Source organism: Brienomyrus brachyistius, chromosome 16 (assembly GCF_023856365.1).
Source record: "Brienomyrus brachyistius isolate T26 chromosome 16, BBRACH_0.4, whole genome shotgun sequence".
NCBI lineage: Eukaryota > Metazoa > Chordata > Actinopteri > Osteoglossiformes > Mormyridae > Brienomyrus > Brienomyrus brachyistius.
In genome coordinates, this window is record NC_064548.1 from 11,068,383 (window position 1) to 11,085,868 (window position 17,486).

Sequence of the window (17,486 nt, forward strand, 5' to 3'; positions counted from 1 at the left end):
GAATAAGAGCTAACTTCACAGAACACCTCCACACACACACAGATTGGGGGTTGGAGTCGAACCCCCAACACCAGAGGTGTGAGGCAACATTGCATGAAAGTAAGTGAAACAGAAACTGCAGTTTTTATGTAAATGTGAGAACCTTTCGGTGTATCACTGTCAAATGATAACTTGCATGGTATTGATTTCCCATACCTGCTACAGACCATTGGATTTATTATACCCAAGCAGAATATAAATCTTTTTTTCGGTAGGCACAGAGACATTTAGTGATATATAAGCAGTCCAAGCCAAGGCATGTCCAGCACATTGACAGAACTAGCATTTTATACATTATGCAGTTATTATTACACTTTAAAATATCACCTGTAATATTATATTATTGTTGAGGTTATTGGTGGTGGTGTCATTGTTATGTTATATTGAAAATCACATGCATAAATGCAAGTTAACCTTTAGATGCAAATAAATAATGCCATGGATAAAATTTGTAACTTTATTGAGTTGAATGTAATTTAAAAATTCTGTGATTTAGGGTGTCATAAGCCACTCTCATTTTCATTTATTTAGTATGTGCTTTTATCCAAAGCAAATTATAAGTGAGGATCAGATTTCAGGGTCAGCGTTTTGTGTTAAGGGACTTGCTTGGGGGTCCAGCAGTGACATCACTTTATCAGCCAGGGGATTTAAACCGGTGACCTTCCAATCACAGGGACAGAGTGCTCACTTACAGGGTGGTACATTACCCCATTCCCAGGTTAACTTAAAGAAGAACAGAGAAAACACTCACAAGAGCAATTACGCAATGCTAGCTTGCATAATGCCGAACATGTCTTGAACGTGCCTCTGAAATTTCCAAAAATTCATTGTCTGCAATGAATATGAAAAGGATCATGAATTAGCCCTGTCTAGGGTAAGTGGTTGGAAATTGAATAGATGGATGGGTGATTTTCCAGCTTTAAAAACTGCTCTCATATAATACCAAGGTACCAATAGGGTACAGGGTACCAACAAAACCTGGACTCCTGATGGAAAAAAATAGTAATCTAGCTTACATGTAATATGAAAAATGTAATGAATCATCTTTCACCCTTTTTTCTGTTGCTGGATGAAGTGACACCTCCAATCTGCAATGTCTGTTGCCAACTGTTAATCATAATAAGGGACCTGTAATTGCATGGTCAGTCATCATGCAGGAGTCATTAAATCCAATGATTGCCCTCCGTGGTTGTATATTGGCCAAAGAATATGTGGCAGTTTTACAGACCCAGGTGTAGCCTATGGTGGCATGCTGTTACTCCATACAAACTGTTTAACAAACCCAAGTGAGGTTTCATTAAGACCGGGATGAAGTTGACTGTCACCCATGGCCTCTCCAATCTCCAGATCACCAAGAAGAAGTGAATCCATTCTGTACGTACGGGATAGAAATTCTCCATATCAGGTATTTGATATTAAGGTTCCATTATTTTGTCCACACTTACTGTATAATTGATTTCCTATACATGGAGCACATGGTCATTCGCAAAATATCATAACTATATGGATGCCGGATTAATACTTTGCTGTTAATTTTCATTGTAATAAATTACTCTGAGAGATTACTCACTACACTCTTATTCTAATATACTTATGTACTATAATTTTGCTGGTGGCCAGAGCTGAAGTCCTATCCGGTCATGTGTAAAATCTAAAATTGCACTTTACAAAATTGAACTTCAAACTAATCTTACAAAAGCTGTATCACTTGCAGTAGGGGGTGCTATGCATTACAGGTTTGAAATCCGAAGGATCCCATTTAAACACTCTTCTTTTACCTAATTTCAAACACTGTTTTCCATTTCATGCTTCACCTGATACAATAATAAAAACAGAAACCAGTCTAAAGTGTAGATATAATGCAAATCTTCAAAATATAGGAGACATAATCCCTACATTTAACTCCTCATTTTTAGGGCTTTGTGTTAGGAGCTTTCTTATTCTTGAGGGAATAACAGTTAATGCATATTTGGTAAAAAGAACATTTCCAGTTTTAAAACTTTTTCATTTACAGTATTTAAAAATGTTAATGATTAATGTCTGTAGTCATTTAGGGCAATAGAGGTTCCTGATGCATGTCTTTAAGTTAACCCTGGTTGTTCACCAGGAACTGCAGGGTTCCCCAAACAGGAGGTATGGGGGTTGACATCCTGGTTGGTAGGGTGTGGGGGCCACTACCATCTTTAAGGTAATAAAACAGTAGCTATTTTATGCACTAGTATATCTTGGGAACCAGTACTCTTTTAAAGTTGTTTTTGATAATGACTGTAAAGAGTGGTGTATTTGTTTTAAAATTCATAAGATATTTAAGATATATAAGATAAATATTCTTTAATAAATATTTATTTTTAGGAATAGGCAATAGTACCCCAAGGGTGGAGCAGCCCCTATATAGTTCTGGCTGCTCCTTGTTTCCATGGTCCGTGGATGTGTTGGGATTTGTAGAGTCAGTTTTAGCCTGGACTGCACAGTTATGCATTTTTGTTTGTGTTGTTTTTTGCATAAGGATTTTGTTAGAGGATTAAGTGTTCGAAAGTATTATTTTTCACTTATCCGTTTCTATTTTGTTTTTGCTTAATTATTTGATAATGGCTCACTACACTGGGAGAAAATAAACCAACCTTGCCTTGGACTTCTTCCTTCTCAGTCTCAAGTGCTTCGTCCTAAATTAGCATTTATTATTTCTTTGTTTGGATCTGGATGCATATGAATGTACATAGTTGTATGGACCTCATCTTGGCTGAGAGATAAATCATAAATAAGAACAATTTTACCATAAAATCTTCATCCGGTGGAAAAACGTTCATGATTTTGTTTCCATATCTGGAGTAGTTGTCTCGATGAAGATGGATATGAAACTTTCCACAGTTTTGCATGAATTGGATTCACCCTTTCAAATGTCAAATGCACAGGAGGAATATTTGTTCATTTTTATCGTTACCAATGAAAACAAAATACTGTGCAATGCAGTAATCTTGAAAAGAATTATTTCTGAAATATGGTTTCGTCAAATGATTACAAGTTGAATTTTTATGGGTTTGTAATCTCATTACTGGGAAGTGTTCCACCACTATCAGGGGCCCTGGGGCTTTCCTTAGCAACACATTCCTGGCTCTGGCCGGGTGACCGGGAAGACTGATGTCCCTGCTGAGAGGTTGCACCATTTAGCTGATTAGAAATATACTGCACACCCACAGACACTGGGCACAACTATTAGTCATTAGTATACAAAAAAGGCAAACTGTTTTCTGGGGAAAAAAATGCCTGCACTGGGATTAAATACTAAGCCTTTTATCTAGGTTAAATAACATGTTCTCTTACAGGTGAATGTTATTATTTACAAAAACACTAATTTACAGATATTCACAGCATTCGCATCACATTTAAGTATTCAATACCATAATTAATATGAAATGCATATGTAAATGCTATGTTAGAGAAATGACTTAATAAGTAGAATAAAATCAATATGCATGCATAAAACGTAGCTTAATCTAGTATGCTGAAAAAAATACTTATTCAAGTAAGCTTGCAAAAAATTAAACACAGCTGAAAAGTTGCAGTCACTTGATCTGATTAAATACTATGTCTTGTGAGGACATAAAGGTGAAGGAAGTCGAGGTTTATTTATGCGATGCCTGTGATAAAAGGGATAGTTTTTGTTTAAGTTTTTGCAAGTGCTGGTCTTTGTCAAGCACAGAACAGCCTTCAGTTCTGGGGCTTTCAGCTTATAGCACATCCTGGAAGTGTCATTACAAACCAGGCCAAGTGAACTTCCCATTTATTTCTCAGACCAACCCCCCTGGGATCTCACTGGCAGCTTTCCCTCCTGCAGTTGGCTTTGTCAAAAAACCAATGATGCAGCAATTTGGGGGGGGGGGGGTGGGGTAGCTGAAGTGTACAGTTGTGGAAATTCTCAGAAGGAAGCAATTGGGTCCTGCAACAGGATGTGGATGGAAATTATACTGGGATATTTGTTCTTGTTAATGCAACCTGCGTTTGTGAGCTACATACAACATAATTATTCATTATTCAATGCATTGAGACAATCTGAACAACTATGATTATGAGGTGTAATTATAACCTGTATATATGTATAACCTGTATATAATGTATATATGACAGAGTGCTGTAGGCATACTGTAGGGCTGAATGTTAGAGTTCATTGCACTATTATTCAAGACCCTTAGCCTATGCAGTTAACTTTAGATGTTTATGAGACTTTAATGGGACATTTTTTTTCATGCCAAGAGTTAATGCACCTTTAAAATATCAATCTATACATACAGCTTCTCACACCCTTTCCAATGTCCTTGAGGTCTGGCAGTGAGGAAGACAATTTTGCAGTAGCGATAAACTGAACAATACTGTAACACTTTACTTGTTCCTTCAGTAGTTCATAAAGGATTACCGAATTAACAGATACAGTAACAAATACACTAAATGCTTAAGATAAAAGATGTCACGATTCATTAATGTTGAACAGGCATGAGATCAGTAACTAATACTTAATTTGTGGTTAATTCATACATAAAAAATATCACAATGCCACATTATTTCCGCAACTTCAATTAAAGTGTTACCAAACATTACTTCTTTTTTTAATTAAAAGAATCAGCCCACATTGCCACTCATATGTCATAGTGCAATTTCACATGGTTTACTCTTAGGGTTAGTGTTAGGCTTAAGCAATTGGAACATTGCTGCCAAATAATCTAAACACAAGTATCTTTGGTAGATTATCTGTTTCATTTTTATAAGATATTGCACGCACAAAACATGTTACTTTGCATACAAAAAATGACCGGGGAAGAGTAAAAGAGGGATGTTTAACTGGTGCACGGCATCATTTTGTCTTATGAAAGTGCAGATATTTCTCAGTCTTGTAAGGTACATTGAGCTAAGAATAATTTTCATTTCCGCCATGGCTCATGTGCAGTTCAATAAAATGCTGTGTGTGACATTTGGTGGCTCACTGTGATCCGTGAAGCCATCTTCCCTTATCTCTGAATTTGATTTTAATCTTTCTCTATATTATATATCCTGTACCTTCAAGAAGATAGATGTATATCTTAAAAGCACTCATACAGTGGCTTTTGTCTTTTCAGAACATAAAAATCAGTTTAAGTAATAAAACTGTTGCGAATTAGGGCAGAGCTAAGTCTTTGCATGGCAGGTACAGGATATATCGCACATGCACATAAACACATATTTCCAGTGCAAGGTATCTTCAATGACTATTTTCGACAGCAGTTATTTTTTTTAATGCTTCAACCATACCTATAAGGCTCATAATTCTACGTGCATTTGTCACCACTTCAATTCTGTTTTAGTCATGTGAACAAAAAGACAATGTACCTTTCAGGGAAAAAAATGCTTACTGTGCTGTACCACGCAACCATAAATGATCATTTTAAAGTGTGTTTCTCCCTGCCGTTAATTACTTTGTGCAGACATGCATGAAATTATAAAGAGACGCTTCTCTAAGCAAACCCCCGTTACCCTGCGACCTTACCATGACTTTTAGCCATTGTAGTGAGATACATATTGAAAGAAAAACAGAAACTCATATAAGAAAGAACTGATTTTATGATACAAATAAAAACATACCTTGCCTAAATAAATAAAGAATGGTAGCAAATTAAGACCTATTATTATTATTATTATTATTATTGCTACTACTTTCCCTCATCTTCTTGGCTTTTCATGTCCTGACTAAATAGTAATAAATACTTAGGTAAGCAGCCCAGTACGTTGTAGAGGATGTGGGCAGTTCCCATCTGCGCAATCTTCCGTGCTATTTGGGCTCTGTGGGGACCAGGCAGCTCTTGAAAATTCTCGGTGAATCCTTTCTTGTTAGTGCAAAGAACTCTGACCACTGGCAGCATAACTCCAGTCTTGGCGCCCCACATCCTACCGATCTCGGTCTCCACATCTTTGCATTTGCCCAGCTTTTCGGCTTCTCTGAGCATGGTGTTGTTGTTCTTATCTGAGATTGCTACGTCAATCATTTGGCATTGTTTCTCCTTTTTGGAGTGGACCACTAAGTCCCATGTCCCACATGAGAGTTGTGTCATCAGTGTTGACAACAGAATCAGGTACATGTTCGTACCATTTCTGAGGCAATTGTTCTCCTAGTCCACTGCTGATTCAGCAATGGAGATAGCCTGGTATCTTCTTGCGCTGCTTCATTCATTCATTGGGTACCAGCATTATGCAGCCAGCCACAACATACACAACATAGCTGATGGTCTCCTCTACTTTACTGCACATTCTGCACTAGCTGTTGACTTGTTGCTTCAATATATTCAGCTGGTGGTTGCTGGTGTTGAGCGCCTAGTCCTGTGCTGTGATAACCAGGCTTTCCAATGAATGATCTCTCCCTCATACAAGATGTATATTGGTAAGATGTAGTAGATTAATGTCGTCCTGCTGGCACCACATTAGAGGCTGAGCTTGGACTTTTCTAACCTTATTATTATTATTATTATTATCCATCCATCCATCCATTTCCCAAACCACTTATCCTACTGGGTCGCGGGGGTCCAGAGCCTATCCCGGAAGCAATGGGCAAGAGGCAGGGAACAACCCGGTTTCCCCTATTTTCGCCTGCTTGCCTGTTCCTTGCCCGCCTGCCCGAGTGATCACCGCTTTAATAACCGGCGATCGTGACAATTATTATTATTACTATTATTATTATTATTGCATATGCACTGGTAAGTTGACTTCGGAGTCTGATATTTTATATTGTCATATTTGAAATTACCTTAAAAATATATATATACCCTAATCGTACAGTATTAACCTTTCCAAAGGATTTTCGGTTTGGGCTTCTGGCATTACCTAAGGCCATCCAAGTGTCTTTATCTTCTGTGACTAGTCCCATTAAACTTAGGAAGATTAAAATGAGTGCAGAATACAGTTCACTTAAGTCCCAATTGCAGTATTTGTAATAGTTCCCCCTCCAAAATTTTACTCTTAGTTTTCAGTTTTGTTTTTACTCAATGTATCAAATGTACAACTGCTTTATCCTTTTTTGTTGTACCTGCACTTTGCTCTTTGTTTATCCCCGAAAGTCAACTTGCCTGCAGTGAATTCCTCAAAAAGAGGACATTTGGACTGAAGTTGTGTAACTCTTTTGGGACATGCTCTCAACATCACAAAATTAATTTTAGCATTTTACTTTTTTCTTACCTTTGATTTGCAATAGGTCTCTTATACAAAAACAGGAAGGGAATAAGGATTGCATGCAATTATGTCTAACAGAATAATGGTTATATATTTTCAACATTCATATTTATTTACATGTTCAGTACATCTAATTTATTTAGCAGGCACTTCTATCCAAAATGACATATACGTGCGGCAGTTGATTTATCACAAATATATAACTGTCAAGGAGTCAGTTTAGGTACAAGTGCACCGTGACAAGTGTAAGTTAACACTGGAACAAGAGCCAGGCAAAACATTCAAATCAGTAGAGCAAGAGAACCTAATAGGAACTAAGTCTACGTGGAAAATAAAAGAAGAGAGCATCCAGTAGTGAGAAGTGATACCATTTCCACATAACAGTCAACCACCACAGTGAGCCAGGAAGGGTCAGTGATTTGATGAAGCCAGGTATGGTATTCCCAAAAGAAATGGATATAAAAATGTTTCACGTAGTTTGTGAGGGACTCTGCAGACCAAATAAATCTGGGTAGCTCATTTCACCTCTCCTTTGAGGAAACATGTCTCGATGTAGGTAGGTACTGGTCCAACAGTGACAAGCACTGATGACATGAACTTGATGCAAGGACCCACAGGATACTAATGTGAAGGAGGCAAGGAGAGGTGTAACATGAATTCATTTTAGTTGATTGAATACTAGATATGCTGCTGCATTATGAATTATCTTAAGTGGCTTCATAGAATATGCTGGCAATCCTGTTAATGAACATTCACAGTCTACTATATATATATATATAATTGAGTATTGGAACATTGTTGTCATGCCCTGCTCGTCGGCTCCTCCTGTGTGCCACGCCCCCTGCCTACCCACGTGTTTTCTCCCGATTGTACCCAGCTGTATCTAGTTCATTGGCTCAGTCCTGTGTATATCAGTCCGTGTCTTACCCGAGTCCAGTGTCCGTCATTGATGTTGTCAATGTCTGTTTCCCGACCTGCTCCAGTTTCCCCGATTAAAACCCCGTCTTCCCGTATCCCGCTTGCCTGCCTGCTCCTTTCCCGCACGATCGCTGCTCTGCTCGCGATCGCTCACCTCGTCCCGTGACAGAATGACGGACCACAAAAAGAAGCGGAGAGGGAGGAGGAGAGTCCCGCAGGAGACGATCCGTCTCGGCGCCTGCTCGCTCTCCAGGCTTTGGCTCCCGACAGGGGACGAGAGGGAAGTACCCGCCCTACCTCCAGCCCGGAGGCTGACCACACGCGACCCCGATCCCGTGTGGAAGTACTGGTTCTCCAGTGAGGACGAGGACGAGGAGCCCTTCCTCTACCCTTACCCGGAGCCGGAGGCCTTTCTTCCGCCGTCCGTTTTTACGGACGTCGCGCCGCCTCCCGCCACCGCTAGGCGCCAGCGAGGGAGAAAGAAACCGGCGATCGCCGGTACAGAGGACCTCCCTCCGCTGCTCGCTGCAACGGCCGGACCCGAGGAGCTCCCTCCGCTCCTGCCGCCCGCGGACCCCGCTCCCGTGCAGCCGCCATTGCCGGCGGACCCCGCTCCCGTGCAGCCGCCATTGCCGGCGGACCCCGCTCCCGTGCAGCCGCCATTGCCGGCGGACCCCGCTCCCGTGCAGCCGCCATTGCCGCTGCCTGCGCAGCCGCCGCCTGCGCAGCCGCCGCCTGCGCAGCCGCCGCCTGCGCAGCCGCCGCCTGCGCAGCCTGCTGCAGCTCCCGGGCAGGCGCCCCCACTGCAGCAACCTGCAGCTCCCGGGCAGGCGCCCCCACTGCAGCAACCTGCAGCTCCCGGGCAGGCGCCCCCACTGCAGCAACCTGCAGCTCCCGGGCAGGCGCCCCCACTGCAGCAACCTGCAGCTCCCGGGCAGGCGCCCCCACTGCAGCAACCTGCAGCTCCCGGGCCGGCGCCCCCACTGCAGCCACCTCCTGTTCCTGACCGCGCTCCAGTTCCTGCAGAGGCGCCCCCTCTGCAGCCGCTTGCTGCAGCTCCCGGGCAGGCGCCCCCTCTGCAGCCGCCTGCTGCAGCTCCCGGGCAGGCGCCCCCACTGCAGCCAGCTCCTGTTCCTGACCGCGCTCCAGTTCCTGACCGCGCTCCAGTTCCTGACCGCGCTCCAGTTCCTGACCGCGCTCCAGTTCCTGCAAAGGCGCCCCCACTGCAGCCGCCTGCTGCAGCTCCCGGGCAGGCGCCCCCACTGCAGCCGCCTGCTGCAGCTCCCGGGCAGGCGCCCCCTCTGCAGCCGCCTGCTGCAGCTCCCGGGCAGGCGCCCCCTCTGCAGCCGCCTGCTGCAGCTCCCGGGCAGGCGCCCCCTCTGCAGCCGCCTGCTGCAGCTCCCGGGCAGGCGCCCCCTCTGCAGCCGCCTGCTGCAGCTCCCGGGCAGGCGCCCCCTCTGCAGCCGCCTGCAGCTCCTGTCCCTGACTGCGCTCCTGTCCCTGACTGCGCTCCTGTCCCTGACCGCCCTGCTGCAGCCGCTCCTGAGGTGCCCCCGCTGCAGTCCCCTGCAGTTCCTGATCTCGCCCCAGTTCCTGATCTCGCCCCAGTTCCTGATCTCGCCCCAGTTCCTGATCTCGCCCCAGTTCCTGATCTCGCCGCAGCCGCTTCTGAGACGCTTCTGTCCCCGCCTGCTACAGCCGCTTCCGAGGCGCTCCCACTGCAGTCACCTGCAGTTCCAGGGCGAGCGTCCCCACGACGGCGGCTTGCAGCGCCTGGGCCGGCGCCCCCACTGCAGTGTCTTGCAGTTCCAGGGCGAGCGCCCCCACGACAGCGGCTTGCAACGCCCGTGCCGGTGCCCCCTCTGCAGCGTCCTGCAGTTCCCGGGCGGGCGCCCCCACGGCAGCGGCTTGCAGCACCTGGGCCGAGGTCCCCACTGCAGCGTCCTGCAGTTTCCGGGCTGATGCCCCGGCAGCCTGACCGTGTTCCTGTCCCGGCGCCCCCCGCCGCCTGACCGTGTTCCTGTCCCGGCGCCCCCTCCGCCTGCAGCAGCTCCAGAGGCGCCCCCTCCGCCTGCAGCAGCTCCAGAGGCGCCCCCTCCGCCTGCAGCAGCTCCAGAGGCGCCCCCTCCGCCTGCAGCAGCTCCAGAGGCGCCCCCTCCGCCTGCAGCAGCTCCAGAGGCGCCCCCTCCGCCTGCAGCAGCTCCAGAGGCGCCCCCTCCGCCTGCAGCAGCTCCAGTCCCTGTCCTAGTCCCCGAGGTGGTCCCGGACAACTCCATCTTGGCTCCTCCCTCTTCGGAGGTGGAGGAGCTGGAATGGGACCCCTCGGGGACAGAACTCGTAACCCCTTGTCCCTCGCCCCGGCGACATCGACCCCGAACTAGGGTCGGCCTGTCTGTGTCCCGCAGGGGAAGGGGACACAGACGCAGGGCTGGGGTCCCGCCCGCCCTGCCCCCTGGCTCGCCCTCCCTCGCCTGCGCTCTGGCTCGGCTGGCGCCTGCGGGTCCTGGCCCTCCGGGTCGGGCGTCGCCTGTGGGTCCCCCTCCGAGGCTTCGTCGCCCTGCCTCGCTCCCCTCTCCAGAGCCTGGTCGGTCGCCTGCGGGCTCCCCGACGGCGGCTCCTCGGTTGCCTGCGGGGCCCCTACCTCCGGCCCTCCCCCAGACGTCGCCGCCTGCTGCAGCTCCCCCCTCCTCCGGGCCTTCGCCGTGGGCCCCTCCTGCTCCCTCGTCCCCTTCCCCGGTGCTCCCTCCTGCTCCCTCCCTGGCCCCTCCGCGGGTCCCTCGCCCTGCCTCCTCGGCCCCTCCGAGGTCCCATCCGGCTCCGGCCTCCCGGCCGCCTGCGGCCCCTCTGGCTGCCTCCCGTCACCCGCTTGGGCTCCCTCGGGCTCCCCTTTGTTCCCCCTCCTTGTCTCCCTACGCCCCTGCCTTTGTCCCGCCTGTCTCTGCCCCTTCGTTTTCTGCTCGCCCTTTCGTTCCGCCCGTCTCTGTTCCTTGTGCCCCGGTGTACCCGCCTTGCACTCCTGGCCCCTTTGTTCCTCCTGTTCCCGCTGTGTCTCCCTTCCTGGTCTGTCTCTCTGCTTTCCCGACCCTCTGTCAGGTTTTGTCCTTTGTCTTGTCCCTGGCTGTGTTTTGTGCCTCGGTCCTGTTTCCTGTCTCTCGTTGATGGTTCTGTTTTTTTTTTTTTTGTCCCGGTTCCCGTGTCCCGTCTGTCGCCTCCTCCCTGGCGCGCCCGGTGAAGCGCGCCTTTGGGGGGGGGTTCTGTCATGCCCTGCTCGTCGGCTCCTCCTGTGTGCCACGCCCCCTGCCTACCCACGTGTTTTCTCCCGATTGTACCCAGCTGTATCTAGTTCATTGGCTCAGTCCTGTGTATATCAGTCCGTGTCTTACCCGAGTCCAGTGTCCGTCATTGATGTTGTCAATGTCTGTTTCCCGACCTGCTCCAGTTTCCCCGATTAAAACCCCGTTTTCCCGTATCCCGCTTGCCTGCCTGCTCCTTTCCCGCACGATCGCTGCTCTGCTCGCGATCGCTCACCTCGTCCCGTGACAATTGTGTGTAGAGTTAGTGAAATTTCTTCCCTGCTAGATGTTCCACGGCCTACTGTAATTGGTGTTATTGCAAAGTGGAAGCATTTAGGGAAAACAGAAACTCAGCCATAAAGACCATGAAAAGTCACAGAGTGGGATTACCGTGTGCTGAGGCTTATAGTGAGTAAGATGCCAACACTCTGTAGACTCAGTAACTGCAGAGTTCTGAACTTCCTCTGGCATTAACGCCAGCACAAAATCTGTGCACCGCAAGCTTCATGGAATGGGCAAGCCAAGCGCAATGCCAAGTGTCAGAAGGAGTGAAGCATGCTGCCACTGGACTCTGGAGCACAAGTGACAAATCACACATCTCTAATGCACGAGTCTAGCTTTGGCAGATGTCAGGAGAATGATACCTACCTGACTGCTTTGTGCCAATTGTAAAGTTTGGTTTAGGAGGGATAATGGTATGGGGTGGTTTTACAGGGGTTGGGCTAGGCCCCTTGGGTCCAGTGAAGGGACCTCCTAATGCTTCAGCATACTAAGACATTTTGAACAATACCATGCTTCGAACTTTGTTGGAAAGGTTTGTTCTAGCATGACTGTGCCCCAGTACACAAAGGTGCATAACAATATGGTTGGAGAGGTTTGGTGTGGAAGAACTTGACTACCCTGCACATAGCCCTGACCTCAACCCCATCAAACACTTTTGGGACGAACTACAACAGAGATTGCGAGCCAGGCCTTCATGTCCAGCATCAGTGTCTGACCTCACAAATGCTCTTCTGGATGAATGGACAAAAATTTCCACAGAGACACTCCATACTCTTGTGGAATGCCTTCCCAGAAGAGTGGCAGCTGTTATATATTGGCAGACCAACTTCATGTTGATGCTTATGGATTTAGAATGGAATGTGTGTATGTGTGTGTGTGTTTGCGTGTGTACATTTATACACACGCAAACACATACACACACTCATATAAATGATTATTTAATTTTAATTCCTATTTTTTGCAACAGTAATGGTCCTTGAAGACTATATACTTCTTCAGCAAGCATGAAGGATATTGTTTTCTGAGTAATATGCATAAAAATTAAAAAAATAGGAAAATCAATTATATTTAACCAAATGGAAAAATAATGAATAAAGGTTCCTCATCTTGTGTGAGACATAGAGGTCCCTGAAAAATTTTAACAGAAATACATAAACTGAACATTTTAAAAAAGCATTTTAATATCATTTAATTGTCACATCATAGGCAAGGACAGAGGCGAAGACAGGCGTCAGGACACTCAAAAGGAAGTTTATTGAAAATTTTCAACACAAATGGCGAACTCAAAAGGACCACAGGGGTTCAAAATGGGGAGAGAAGGAGTGGGCAAGATGAGACAGCAGTTGACCCTATCAGGAGCACAAGAAGGTAGCAGCATCAATTACTGGACTGGGGACCTCAAAACTGGGGGGCACTTTATACATCATTAACGAGGGAGCAGACAAGGGGCAACTGGAGTGAGGCACACGAGGACTTAAATGAGAGGTATGACAAATTAATAACAGGTGAGACTCTTAAGAATCCACACAAGGGTAAGAACAAGGGGGCAGGAACGCAGAGCATGGCATTAATGCCTTCAGGCTTTGTTGCATGATTCTTGACCTTGACTTTCTGTGTGTGGAATTTGCATGTTCTCGCCCTGTTTCTGCACAGGCTTCCCTCGTGGTTCTCCTTCGCTCTTTGCGTGTGGAATTTGCATGTTCTCGCCCTGTTTCTGCCCAGGCCTCCCTCGTGGTTCTCCTTCGCTCTTTGTGTGTGGAATTTGCATGTTCTCTCCACGTCCTTTTTCTGCACAGGCTTCCCTCGTGATTCTCCTACGCTCTTTGTGTGTGGAATTTGCATGTTCTCGCCCTGTTTCTGCAGAGGCTTCCCTCATGGTTCTCCTACGCTCTTTGTGTGTGGAATTTGCATGTTCTCGCCCTGTTTCTGCACAGGCTTCCCTCGTGGTTCTCCTTCGCTCTGTGTGTGGGGAGCTTGCATGTTTTCACCCTGTTTTCGCACAGACTTCCCTCCTGTTTCTTCAGTTTCCTCTAGGAGTTCAAAAATGTGTAGTTAGACAAATTGACTAAATTGCCCAGAGGATGTCAGTTTGCACCCTGTGATGAACTGGCATCTCATCCAGGGCATCCCCTGCCTTGTGTTTGCTGGGATGGGCTCCAGGCTCACGGTGACTGGATTAGCAGTTATTTTTGCAGTATGTTTTAAATTGAGGTTGCATCCCAAATTGACATATCTATCGATATTGATTTAAAGGTATATTCATCCCAAGAGATTCTTACACTCCTGCTAACAGCTGGGAAGCTAATCCTTACATTTCACTTTCAAAGATGTAGAAATACAGCTGTTTGGCAGATGAGGGAACTCGAGTTACGTACTTGTAACTCAACTTGGCAAAAGTGAAGGAAAGATTTGGACTCAACTTGGACTTGGGGGGGAAAAAAAAAAAAAAAATATATATATATATATATATATATATATATATAAAACAAAGGCACTTACCTCTATGTTGTTTCTTCTGGAAGGCAAATAAAAACTACTAATATTCCAAATTACGATCATATATTGGCTGTCCTGAGTATTTTTTTAGGAATGCATTGTTTGTTTTTTTTTGTAGCCAAGAACTGGCATCTTCATTAGAGAGAGTCCATTAAATTTAAAAGGCTTCTCATGTAAAACTGCTGAGATGGACTGGAAAATTCTGTGAGCAATAACTTTCTGTGTCTTGGATGTTTTTTAGTTCCTCCAGTATAGTTCCCCCTCCAAAGGAAGGAATAGTAGTACTTAGAACATGTCGAGACAAAATAAAGAACTTATGCACAGTCTAAAGGAAATACTTTTGTCTCATTGATACCTACAGTAGTATGAGTCAAATCATATACACAACCAATTTAACTGAGAGTAAGTGGGCTGAGGATATGAAATCAGCAACTGAGCATTTATTTAGGATATAAATGAGTCTTAAGATATGATTTAAAAAAAAAGAGTTTTGGTTGTGCATTGGTAGCAAATTATTTAAATTACTTCAAATTAAAGTCTTTTTAAATTTATATTTGTATTGTGTGCTCAGAATAATGCATTTAGGGTGGAAAAGTTTTCATGCTGTTACTCAATCTCAATTTTTCCAGAACAAATTCTGCAGAAAATCCAGCCCTCAGCCACCCTCCCACACACAGGGAACTTTAGAAAACTTCTTGAGTTCCATGGTATTTTTATTTCTGGGAACGCCTTTAAAATGTAAATTCTGGCAATTTCCAGCTAGTCAAGCCTCGAAGAGCACTGAATGCAGTTTGCATAATTTTTTAGTGAATGAAGGTTTTTTTTTTTTTGACTAGATCCTACCTACATTTCTGGATTATCACCAGGTAATAAGTGATTACAAATGCAAGACAAAACATAACTTTACTGGTGTCCCGGGGAAAATGTTTGTTGTCCAGTAACGTTACAAAATACATCTCAGCATAATACCTCTCAAAGACAGACAGGCAGACAGACTGACAAACAGAAACAAACAAATGTTAATATTATTACGCGTTAGAAATAATTATAGTTTACCCTATATAACTATATATATATATATATATATATATATATATATATATATATATATATATATATATATATATATATATTGTATATTTATTGGTTTTAAATATATTACAAAACAATTTGTTTTATCTCGGTTATTTATTTCGGTTTATCTTCCAAATGCTTACAAACGGGAAAATATGATTTTTCGCCTACACAGCAAATGTATTTTTGTGTTTTTGCATGCAGTAGTTTGTCTGTAACTGTGTGTGTTATACACATATAACGGGGCAGATTTCCCTCTGTTGCATTTTTTCTGTCTTATCCCTTTAAATTGGCATCAGGCTGTCGGGGTATATTGGAATAACGCTGTCTCTGCTTGGCGGCTGACGTCATTAAACTTTCCCATTCCAGTGGCTTTACTGAGATGAGGGAAGATGCGAGTCTTCGCGAGCTAGAGCGCGAGGTAGGGAACGAGCGAGCGTCCGAGGATCTGCGAGCAGGCGATCAGGCACGAAACTGTAAGTGCTTGGTTTTTACATTTTTGCTTTCAAAATAATCAAAAACAGACATGCTTGCCTCTTTCGGGACAGTACACGTAACTGAAAACATCAGTAACAAGAATAAACTCTGGTTAGTCATATTTTTCCCGCAGCTTCTTTGTGAGTAAGTTGATGGTTTGTAAGGAAAAAAGGTAAACAGGGCTTTTTTTTCGTTGGTTTCCGTTTTGTTTCCCTACCGTCTTTCACATAATATACTAAGCTAGTTGTGTTATTTGGGTTGCAGGAAACTTTGCTGCGATTGGTAATCAAAGGAGAAACTGTCCTTCTTCAAAACTCATAAGTTAATTTGAAAGCATAATCGCGAGTATAAGCTTAAGTTCGACTATCTTGCAGTGCTACCCCTGTTCCATTAATGCTTTGTTCAAAGTAAATAAGTAAAAAACGCTCACATTTCATTCCGTTGAGTTGTGCACCATAAGAACAAACATTCGTGTTTACCAGTGCTAAACATTACCATTTGACTACGATTGACCGGTTGTAAACATTCCAGCAATCCCTGCGGCATTCATACCAATTGCAAACATGTGTACTGGTCAGGATGCATTATTAATAAACAAAACTGAGGTGTAATTTAAACAAACGTAATGCCCCACTTCAGCTATCAACATGTCCTATAATGTTTTAAGATCAGCATATGAATTTGTATCGTGCTTCATTGTCCAGTATTAATATAATGACGATTTTCTGATTGACTTACTTTACTACGAAAGCCTCGTAATAATCACTGAGGTTAATTTTGCTTGCGGGACCTGATTTTTGTTGTCAAAACAGTGCTCAATACCTTAAATATAGCTGATGAACTTGACTGTTTTATAGCGCAGTACTTCTCTCTGAACTAATATTTGGATTTCTTTGGTATGCCCTTGCCCTATGCGAATTCAGCTTGTTTTCGCTGAATGCTCTCGCGTACAAAAAGGGCAACACACTGTTGCATCACTGCCTGGGAAGTGATCTGTGCCCCTTTTATCTTAGTAATACTGCGGTCTCCTTTATAGATTTCTCCTTACAGTAATGATAATTACTCCATTTTTGCTTGAGCTAAAATAGCACTTCATGTCGACAAAGGGTTTTTTTTCCTTTAAAACTAATAACATAGTTTTTATGTAATTTATATAATAAAGCAATAATAAATAAATGTACCACATACATGTTTCATTCCGAAAGTGTGATTAGAAATAACTACATACATATCTGGCTTTGTAAAGATCTGTTGTGCTTTTAAGTATTTTTTTATTTTGCCTTGATTTGTTTTTTTAGGCTGAAGATTAAAATAAAGCTTTGAACTTACACTTAAATATATAAACACATTATATTGTACTATCAAGCTTTAATTTTCAGATCCCTGGAATTGTGTATGTATATTTTCACAAAATGCCATTGCTTTATGATGTGTGCAGAGCCAGTTATAAGCAGTAATTTCACTGAAATATCAACAGTGCTCCTCCATCACATTAATTGATGGAGGCTGAACATAGACATCAAACTGGTAACAAAAATAAGTGCTGTGTATCTCTTGTAAAGTATTAAGAAAATCTCGTCATTTGTTTAAACTTGTTTTCTGCATGTTTGATGAATGTAGCGCGCAGACTTGAATACCTACTAACTGATTTTTGAGTGAGACTGTGTTGTAAGAAGACAGTGATGATGGATAATGTGTGTCAAAACAAAATAGCTGTCC

General features: G+C 44.4%; 1 protein-coding gene across 11 annotated transcripts in view; it reads left to right on the plus strand.

Moving 5' to 3' along the window:
• Window positions 1-15,549: 15,549 nt before the first annotated feature.
• LOC125710161 (PTB domain-containing engulfment adapter protein 1-like) overlaps window positions 15,550-17,486 on the plus strand; it is a 41,367-nt gene continuing 39,430 nt past the window's right edge. For 4 of the 11 annotated variants that reach the window (XM_048979552.1, XM_048979551.1, XM_048979558.1 and 1 more), the window contains exon 1: window positions 15,660-15,766. In XM_048979552.1, the coding sequence (XP_048835509.1) occupies window positions 15,673-15,766 (94 nt within the window). In that variant the 5' untranslated portion in view covers window positions 15,660-15,672. Of the gene's footprint in view, window positions 15,767-17,486 lie in introns of all 11 variants that reach the window. The other 7 variants (XM_048979554.1, XM_048979557.1, XM_048979560.1 and 4 more) reach the window with 5 other exon arrangements.